The sequence below is a fragment of the Pristis pectinata genome, chromosome 12 (genome assembly GCF_009764475.1).
Source record: "Pristis pectinata isolate sPriPec2 chromosome 12, sPriPec2.1.pri, whole genome shotgun sequence".
Classification (NCBI taxonomy): domain Eukaryota; kingdom Metazoa; phylum Chordata; class Chondrichthyes; order Rhinopristiformes; family Pristidae; genus Pristis; species Pristis pectinata.
This window is the reverse complement of record NC_067416.1, coordinates 50274205-50284614: the sequence shown is the minus strand read 5'-3', so window position 1 is coordinate 50284614 and position 10410 is coordinate 50274205. Positions and strand designations below refer to the sequence as shown.

General features: G+C 49.3%; 1 protein-coding gene across 5 annotated transcripts in view; it reads right to left on the bottom strand.

The window, feature by feature from the left end:
- Nucleotides 1–9433: 9433 nt before the first annotated feature.
- Nucleotides 9434–10410, bottom strand: part of LOC127576597 (gastrula zinc finger protein XlCGF71.1-like) — a 12073-nt gene continuing 11096 nt past the window's right edge. For all 5 annotated transcript variants that reach the window (XM_052027173.1, XM_052027174.1, XM_052027172.1 and 2 more), the window contains one exon: nt 9434–10212. In XM_052027173.1, the coding sequence (XP_051883133.1) occupies nt 9571–10203 (633 nt within the window). In that variant the 5' untranslated portion in view covers nt 10204–10212 and the 3' untranslated portion in view covers nt 9434–9570. The remainder of the gene's footprint in view (nt 10213–10410) is intronic.

The following is a 10410-nucleotide window of genomic DNA, read 5'->3' as shown; positions in this document are numbered from 1 at the left end:
ACGGACACCAGCCTCCCCTCCTTGGACTCTGTCTGCACTTCTTGCTGCCTTGGTGAAGCAGCCAGCATAATCAAAGACCCCACCCACCCTGGACATTCTCTTTTCTCCCCCCTCCCATCCGGCAGAAGATACAAAAGCCTGGAAGCACGTACCACCAGGCTCAAGGACAGCTTCTATCCCGCTGTTATAAGACTATTGAATGGTCCCCTAGTACGATAAAGGTACTCTCTCGTCATTATCCCGCTGTTGTATGTGGGATTTTGCCGTGCATGCACCAGCTCCCGTATTCCCTACTCTTGACCTCACAATCTACCTCGTTATGACTTACTGTTTACCTGCAATGCACTTCCCTGTAGCTGTCACACTTTACTCTGCACTCTGTATTGTTTTACCTTGTGCCAGCTCAATGCACTGTGTAATGAATTGACCTGTACAATCGGTCTGCAAGACAAGTTTTTCGCTGTATCTTGGTACAAGTGACAATAATAAACCAATTCCAAAACCAAAACATTGCATGTGTTGTAGAGTCATTAAGGGTCTAAGACACAGGGTTTAAAACAGAACCGATTTATGTATCATGGATTCAGAATACTAAACTCCGGTCCAGTTATCAGGGTCACCAACATCAGCAGAACAAACCCCAGCCGTGCCCAATGAACAGGGTTCAGTCCTGGGGGTGATGAGCAACATAATCTGTAGAACCCAACACCTGCAGTCCTGGTGAACTTAATATCATTTCAGCAGCCGCGTCAGTTAAATATTCAACATACGGCGTATTTAAACGTTCTTCCCAGTGTGGATTCGTTGGTGGCGCAACAGGTGAGCTGACTGAGTGAATCTCCTCCCACATTTGGTGCAGGCGAATGGCCTCTCCCCGGTGTGAATTCGCTGGTGTGTCACCAGGTCTGACAACTGAGTAAAGCCCTTCCCGCACTCAGAGCAGGTAGCACGTAGCGTAGTGGTTAGCGCGACGCTATTACAGCACCAGTGATCGGGGTTCGATTCCCGTCGCTGTCTGTAAGGAGTTTGTACGTTCTCCCCGTGTCTGCGTGGGTTTCCTCCGGGTGCTCCGCTTTCCTCCCACATTCTAAAGACGTACGGGTAGGTTAATTTGGGGTTTAAAATGGGCGGCGCGGACTCGTTGGGCTGGAAGGTCCTGTTACCACACTGTAAATAAAATTTAAATTTAAATTTAAATTTAAAATTTAAACCTCCTCACCCAGGTGTGGACTATTTGGTGTGTCAAGAGGTTGCTTAACTGAGTGAATCTCTTCCCACAATAGGAGCAGGTGAACGGTCTCCCTCCAGCGTGAACTTGCTGGTGATTCAGCAGGTATGATGACTGAGTGAATCCCTTCCCGCACTCGGAGCAGGTGAACGGCCTCTCCCTGGTATGAATTCTTCGGTGTATCAGTAGGTGGGACGACTGAATGAATCCCTTCCCACACTCGGAGCAGGTGAGCGGCCTTTCCCCGGTGTGAACTCGCTGGAGTCGCATCAGATTGGATGACCGAGTTAATCCCTTCCCTCACTCCGAGCAGGTGAATGATATGTTCCCTGCATGAACTTCTTGTTGTCTCATCAGATCAGACGTCACAGTGAATCCCTCCCAACCTTGGAGCAGGTGAACACCCGATCTCCAGTGAGGATGTACTGGTGTGTTCTCAGGGCCTTGGATGAATGCTTTAAGGACAATAATATTTCAACACTAAGGAGAAACAGTGAACTTTGTTCCCGACACAGAAAGTAGGTTCACATGTTTCCAGATGGGTAATTGTCTCTTTTTGAAGTATCAGCTACCTGTTTTGATAATTTACTTCAATTCAAGGAAATATTTGCCCATTTTAGAAACATGAAGAAAACTTAAGTTCATCAAAACCTCACCCACACAGAACCCGTGTGTGGTTTCTCCTGCTGTGACTGGTGTGTTGCTCCAGATTCCAGCATCTGCAGGACCTCTAGTATCTCCGTGTTACCCAATGTGGCTGTTCAACTGGCAGCAGTTCTTTCCACACTTGGTTCCATTGGACGCTCTCATTCGCAAGTGCATCACTTCCCGCTGGTCACACTGTGATTTGTAATCTCTTCAAAAAGAATCAGATACGTATCTCCTCTTCCAGATTCTAAGGTTGACGACAGTCAGGCTGCCGATTCTGTTCATGTTGAGCCTGAGATCCCCAGGCACAAATCCTCTGGAAAAGGAGATTTCAGAAATCACCAAATGGCAGAGAACTTTAACTTGGAAGAGATAAATTAAGTCTCTATGCTATCACGGACACCAGCCTCCCCTCCTTGGACTCTGTCTTTACCTCTCGCTGCCTTGGTGTAGCAGCCGGCATAATCGAAGACCCCACCCACCCGGGACATTCTCTCTTCTCTCCTCTTCCATCGGGTAGAAGATACAGGAGCCTGAGGGCACGTACCACCAGGCTCAAGGACAGCTTCTACCCCACTGTGATAAGACTATTGAATGGTTCCCTTATACGATGAGATGGACTCTGACCTCACGATCTACCTTGCTGTGACCTTGCACCTTATTGCACTGCACTTTCTCTGTAGCGGTGACACTTTACTCTGTACTGTTATTGTTTTTACCTGTACTACGTCAATGTACTCTGTACAACCTCAATGCACTCTGTACTAACTCAATGTCACTGTACTGTGTAATGAATTGACCTGTACGATCGGTATGCAAGACAAGTTTTTCACTGTACCTTGGTACAAATGATAATAATAAACCAACACCAATACCAATAATGTGGCTTAGTAGGTTGCAGAGGTTTGGAGCTTGGAGACCAAGTCCACAGACCAAAGATCAAGCCCGGGGCCCAGTGTAGTGCCGGGCTACTGCTACACTGCTAAAGGTGGCTCTTTCCCCAAGTGTCAATTCTCTCAGGTGAATGCAGAGTTGGGAATTTACTCCCAGGGTCCCAAATGATTCCACGGATGAGGGACTTCAGTTACATGGACAGACTGGAGAGGTGGAGTCGCTCTCCTCAGAACAGAGGGGATTAAGAGGAAATCTGATTGAGGAGATAAAGTCAAAGTCAAGCTCATTGTCATCTGTAGAAGTACATGTGTGCGCAGGTGCAATGAAAAGCTTACTTGGAGCAGCATTTTACAGCGCCAGCGACCCAGGTTCATTCTGGCCACAGCCTGTAAGGAGTTTGTACGTTCTCCCCATGTGTCTGTGTGGGTTTCCTCCGGGTGCCCCGGTTTCCTCCCACATTCCAAGGACATACGGGTTAGGAAGTTGTGGGTGTGCTATGTTGGCGCCGGAAGCGTGGAGACACTTGCGGGCTGCGCCCAGAACACTCTACGCAAAAGATGCATTTCACTGTGTGCTTCGATGTACATGTAACAGATATCTTTATCTGATCTTATCACAGGCACAGCATCAGATAAGCAGCATTCACAAGAAAAACATAACTTGTGCATAAATCATACACAATTTTTACAAGAAAGAACACAACTAGAACATAAAAAGCGGAGACCATTTCAGTGCAAAGTTATCACAGTGGTCACAGTGTTGCTATACAGAGGTAGTGATTAGGGTTGTGCCAATTGGTTCAAGGGAAGTATGAAGGGAAGTAGCTGTTCCTGAACCTGGTGGTGAGGGACTTCAGGCTTCTGTACCTCCTGCCTGATGGTAGCTGCGGGAAGATGGCATGGCCGGGATGGCGGGGATCTTTGACGATGGACGTTGCCTTCTTGAGGCAGCGTCTCCTGTAGGTACTACAGATGGTGGGGAGGGATGTGCCTGTGATGTACTGGGGCAGAGTCTGCTACTCTCTGCAGCCCCTTGCGTTCCTGCGCACTTGAATTGCCGTACCAGACCACAATGCTTTCAACAGTACATCTGTAGGAGTTTGTTAAGAGTTTTCTGTGACATTGCTGAACCTCCTTAATCTCCCAATGTTCCCAATGTAGCACCAACTGGGCCTGAGTGGCCTGCCTTTGCTCTGTATTGCTGAATGGGAGAGGGTCAAAGTTCAGAGAGGGATCAGCAGAGGCCAGGAGTGGGAACAGGGGAGTGGGGCAGGAAGCAGCCCAAGGCGAGGGCTGTGGGCTGTGTACCGGATCGAGGAGAGTGAACCCGCAGATAAAGCAGTAACTTCCCCAGTGACTATCAAGTGCCGGCTGGGTTCAAGCCGTTGGCAGTGGAGGCGGTCTGAGCGGAGTGGATGGAGAACTGGAGGCGAAGTGGTTGGTGCGGGGACGGACAGCAGAATTAATGGGTCCCAACTGTTTCCCTGAAACCTAATGTTGTTTGGCCTACAACAACTGGCATTGACTTGGCCAATAAGTACTATTGGGGGGGGTGGTAGGACTGACAAGATGCCTCTTCACCTGTCCTCACAGAATCTCGGTAGACAGTTAAGAACCAGAGGGCAGGATGTTGGGATTGGGATTGGTTTATTATTGCCACTTGTACCGAGGTTAAGTGAAAAACTTGTCTTGCAGACCGATCGTACAGGTCAATTCATTACACAGTGCGGTTACATTGAGTTAGTACAGAGTGCATTGTGGTAGTACAGGTAAAAATAATAACTGTACAGAGTAAAGTGTCACAGCTACAGAGGAAGTGCAGTGCAGGTAGACAGTAAGGTGCAAGGTCACAACAAGGTAGATCGTGAGGTCAGAATCCATCTCATTGTATAAGGGACCGTTCAATAGTCTTATCACCGTGGGGTAGAAGCTGTCCTCTCAGGAGAATGAGTCGGCCATTTAAGACTGTTGGCTGGATAAAATAAAGCACTTTGTACGCTTGATTTACCAGCAAGCCCCATTTATTTATTCTCTTTGGTATTGGAATTGGTTTATTATTGTCACTTGTACCGAGGTACAGTAGAAAAACGTGTCTTGCATACCAATTGCACAGGTCAATTCATTACACAGTGCAGTTACATTGAGTTAGTACAGAGTGCATTGTGGTAGTACAGGTAAAAACAATAACAGTACAGAGTAAAGTGTCACAGCTACAGAGGAAGTGCAGTGCAGGTAGACAATAAGATGCAAGGTCACAACAAGGTAGATCGTGAGGTCAGAGTCCATCTCACCGTATAAGGGAACCATTCAATAGTCTTATCACCGTGGGGTAGAAGCTGTCCTTGAGCCTGGTGGTACGTGCCCTCAGGATCACAAAACGGGACAATTCTGTGGTTATTAACCCCTTGTTTCCGAGCTGGCCGTGCTGGGTTACTGCATGGATTCTGACCGTCACTTGTGTCCCACACCCGAGGGTCCCATTCTCCCTCGGCGGCTGTTGGCCTCTGGAGCTGTCGCTTCCCATGTAACTCTATCTTTCCTCTTTTATGCGTTTCGTTTTACGTCAATCTTTCAGAACGCTGTTGCTTCTCAGCGCACAACAGAACCAACCAGACACAGGGGAGCATGGAACTGATGCTCCTTGACAATGAACTTCTAGCTACCGATCAAAATAAAAAGCATAAAGCCTTCTCCTTTATCTTTTTGACACTTGTATGGAGTGTAGCGACTCACCGCACCGGCGTCGAACCGGCTCCCGACATCGCGAGCGTCGTCGGAGGCCCCGATCCAAGATGGCGCGGGGCCCTCCTTCTTCCCCATCGTCGGGCTAAGAAAGCCCGCGCGCGGGAAGGGCAGGTGACCCGCGCGTGACGTCAGCTCGGGAACCGTAGCGCGGGAAGTTTTGGGATACTAAAGGCGCACTGCGCCCCTGTCGTTCATTCGACTTCTGATTTCGAACCAGCGACTCTGTGTCTTCATTCTGTAGTGTGTAGCTGGCCGCTACAGGAGGATACTTATAGAGGATCTCAATGTCATCTTAGAAAAGTAATCGAATCAGGCTTATAATTTTACTTCACAACAGTCCTACAAGTGGTCTTGTGACCAAGTTTGCCCACATAGGGATTTCACCGTCATAACCGAGCCCTCCGGCCATCTCTTATCACCATGGTAACAAGGACCCCTTCTGCAAGGTGTGGAGGCGTTGGATGCCATGGGAGATGGTTCACTCTGGACTCATTGTTTCCTCACTCCAACCAGATGGGCACTTCATCAAAGGCAGGTAGCTCCCGACTGAATGAGTCTTAGAGAAAGCTACTTTGCAATTTTGCTTCGTTTATCTCAAGGAAGTTTAGCTTCAGTGTGCATTTCACGGTTTATTCACAACAGGTGTCTTCTCCAAACAGTCCCTGGTTCCTACTTCTCTGATCAAAATACCGAAGAACACCTGTCCAATTAAGGTACTATCAATGTTTTTGGGCATTCTCTGAGAACTTCACAAGCCACTAATCATTCCTGTGTTGACTTGTTCAAAGTTAAATCACTGCCCAGTATTCTCGTAGAACCACACAGCACAGAAACAGGCCTTTTCTTCCCACCTTGGCCTTGCCAACCATGATGACTATCTGTATTAATCCCATTTGCAAATAGGAGTAGTATAAGATACCCCTCTATACCTTTCCCATCCAAGTACGTCCAAAGGCTTTATAAACATTGCAATTGATTTGCCTATATCACCTCCTCTGGTAGCTCATTCCATATTCCTCAGACCCTCTGGTGAAAAGCTTACCCCTCAGATCTCCCTTAAATTTCGCCCCTCTCAAACCTGTGCCCTCAAGTTCCAGACTCCCCTGTCCTAGGGAAAACACTCTCCTAGCTATGCCCCAAGTAATTTTATTAACCTCTGCAAGGGAACTCAAGAGTAGTCGAACAGCCTACCTCCACTGAGGAGGTGCTGGTGTATTCTCAGGGCACAGGTTTAAGGAGAATGATGTATTCAACAGGAAGGGAAAATAATCAATGAACATCTTCCCTGATAGAAAGCAAGTAAAGCCTGTCTGCACGGTGATGCACCAGTGTCAGGCTGCGATGTACAATTGTTTCTCTTCTGAGCATCAACAACCTGCATTGATTCAACACTCCCAGCAGAGAAATAGCTGGCCACTGCTTTACAGCCATGATGAACATTTATGTGGCTTATCTCCAGGCTGGTACCTTAATCCTCTCGCACACACGGAGCAAGTGTTTGGTTCCTCTCTGGTGTAACTGCAGTGTTGTCTTCTCTGGGCTGTGAAACTAGCTGAAGCTCTTTTCTACAGTCAGTATTCTTGAACTCTTTCACTCAGGGGTGTGAGTCTCACTGCCCTGCCAGTCACACTGCGGTTTGTAATCTCTCCTCAGAAATAAAGCAGACGAGACTCTTAACCTCACAGTCTACGTTGTTATGACCTTGCACCTTATTGTCTACCTGCAATGCACTTCCCTGTAGCTGTGACACTATCCTCTGTATTCTGTTATTGTTTTTAACCTTGTACTACCTCAATGCACTGTGTAATGATCCGTACGATCAGTATGCAAGACAAGTTTTTCACAGTACCTCAGTACAAGTGACAATAATAAACCAATACAAATGTAACAAAACCTCCCTAGTCTTAAACTCCATCCCGTTTGAAATAAAGGCCAAAATGCCATTTGCTTTCTTAACTACTTGTTGGACCTGCCTTCTACATTCATGCACTGGAACACCTCGATCACTCATTTGCAACTCTTGCCATTCGGCTACCCCGCCGTTTGATTCCTCTTTGAGCTGGAATAAGTGGAGTAAAAAGGACAAAATGCTGCAACGGAATTTTTTTTAAGAAGAACCACAGGGGCTGGAAATCTGAAATAAAGATACTGGAAATGGGGGAAACATTTAGCAAGTTGGGCAGCATCTGTGAAAAGGGAAACAGTTAAAGTTTCAGGGTCCAAGACCCTTTGTCAGAACTTTGCAAAAGGGACAAGCAAGCTTGGTTTCAGGAGGAGGGGTGGGTAGAACAAAAGGAATTTCTCTGATGGGGCAAAACCAAACAGGTTAATGGAGGCAGTTACAAGCACATTAACCTTCTATGTCTGTATATTTATTTATTGGTCACATGTACATCGAAACACACAGTGAAATGCGTCTTTTTTGCGTTACTTTGAGTGTTCTGGGGGCAGCCCGCAAGTGTCGCCACGCTTCTGGCGCCAACACAGCACACCCACAACTTCCTAACCCGTACGTCTTTGAAATGTGGGAGGAAACCGGAGCACCCGGAGGAAACCCACGCAGACACGGTGAGAAGGTACAGACTCCTTACAGACAACGGCGGGAATTGAACCCGGGTCACCAGAGCTGTAATAGCATTTCACTAATTGCTACACTACCGTGCCTGCCCTGTTGTAAATATGTTGTAAATAGCGAGGCTGCAGGACATACACAGCAGGCCAGACTATATGAATAGACAAAGAAACCTGAGCCAAATGCTGACAGGCAGAAATGACCAGTTCTGATACAGATGAAGACAGTGAGTGACTTGGAGGATTCCACGCTGAGTCGAGAAGGCTGCAGCATGCCCAGAGGGAAGGGGAGGTGCTGTTCCTCAAGCTGGTGTCGGGCCTCGTTGTAACAGTGCAGGGGGTGGGGGTGGGAGGGAGAATTAAAGTGACGGGTAACCGGGAGCTCAGGGTTGCTCCTGCAGACTGAACGCAGGTTCCCCACAGAGCGGTGACCCAACCTGTGTTGGGTTCCTCCGGTGTAGAGGAGGCCACACTGTGGGCACCCAATGCAGTGAGTGGATTGGAAGAAGTGCAAGTGAATCGCTGCTTCCCCTGTTTGGCTCCTTGGATGGCGGGAAGGGATGCGATTAAAGGACAGGGGTTGTCTCTTCAGCGGCTGCATGGGAAAGTGCCATAATACAGAGCCTGGTAGATGGAGATAGAAGATAAGATATCTTTATTAGTCACATGTACATCGAAACACACAGTGAAATGCATCTCTTGTGTAGTGTGTTCTGGGGGCAGCCCGCAAGTGTGGCCACGCTTCTGGCGCCAACATAGCACGCCCACAACTTCCTAACCCGTACGTGTTTGGAACGTGGGAGGAAACCGGAGCACCCGGAGGAAACACACGGGGAGAACGTACAAACTTCTTACAGACAGCGGCCGGAACTGAACCCGGGTCGCTGGTGCTGTAATAGCGTTACGCTAACTGCTACACCACCATGCCTACCCAGCAGACCTGGGAGTCGCCAGAAGGGCGATCCCTTCAAAGTACTGAAAGAGGAGTGGAGGGGAATATGTGTCGGATGGCGGACTCTTGTTGGAGCTGATCTCGTGCAGAACGGTCATCTGTTGAATGCGGAGGCTATTGGGGTGTGAGGTGTGGACCGGGGTTCTTGCTCTGCCCGGGAGGAGGATGACTGAAGAGACAAGATCTTATCCTGATCTCGCTCCTCTGCTCTCACCACCTCTCCTCCTGGCTTGTGGGAGGAACCCGGGGCGCCCGGAGGAAACCCACCTGGTCACAGAGAGAACGTGGAAACTTCACAGAAGAGGTCAGGATTGAACCCAGGTCCCTGGCACTCTGCTCGCTGCCACACTCCCACCGAGTACAATCCCAGATATTAAAAAGGCAACACTCCGGGTATCCAGCGATGATCTGATTTTATTTGCCACCCCCCCCAACCCAGTTATCCAAGCTGAGAACATCAGCCGGTACAACCCACGGCTGTGAGAGTGAACCCGGTTCAACGCTCGACCACAGCGAGAGTCCAGCCTCTGCAGTCACTTGTGGACCCGCTGGTGCTTGCGCAGGTTGGAGGAACTGCGGAACCCCTTCCCGCACATGGAGCAGATGAAAGGCCTCTCCCCGGTGTGCACTCGCTGGTGTGCCAGAAGGTGGGAGGAACGAGTGAATCGCTTCCCGCACACGGAGCAACTGAACGGCCTCTCCCCGGTGTGCAGTCGCTGGTGAGTGAGGAGGCTGGACGACTGAGTGAACCCCTTGCCGCACACAGAGCAGGTGAACAGTTTCTCCACAAAGTGAACCTGGTAGTGCCTGGGCAAGTGGCTTAACTGAGTGAACCCCTTCCCACACACCGAGCAGGTGAAGGGCCTCTCCCCTGTGTGACTGCGCCGGTGCATCTCCAGCTGCGACGGGTAACTGAACCCCTTCCCGCAGTCCCCGCATTTCCACGGTTTGTCCCCGGTGTGACTGCACTGGTGCCTCGACAGTCCGGGAGCCCGGCCGAAGCCCTGCCCACCTTCGGCGCACGGAAACCATTTCTCCTCTACGGGAATGGAATTTTTTCCTTCCAAACTCAAAGGTCGATGATGCTCCGAGCCCGGCGGCTCGAGTGACTCGGGCGGATCGTGGTACAGTGTTTGGTCTGAGCTTGCCGTCTGTGAAGCCTCCATCGCTGACACCTTGTGGAATGAATTTAAAACAGAAAAGGCCGTGATAGAGAAACCACAAAAGGCAAGTGGTGAAGGCTATTGGACAGTGTGGTCGGCATTAGAATTAAATCATCCTGAAATCCACTGGGAGGGAAGGAAGGGGGGGTGCGGGGGGGAGGAGAGAGAGAGAGAGAGAGGGGCAGAGAGAGAGTGTGTGAGAGAGAGGCA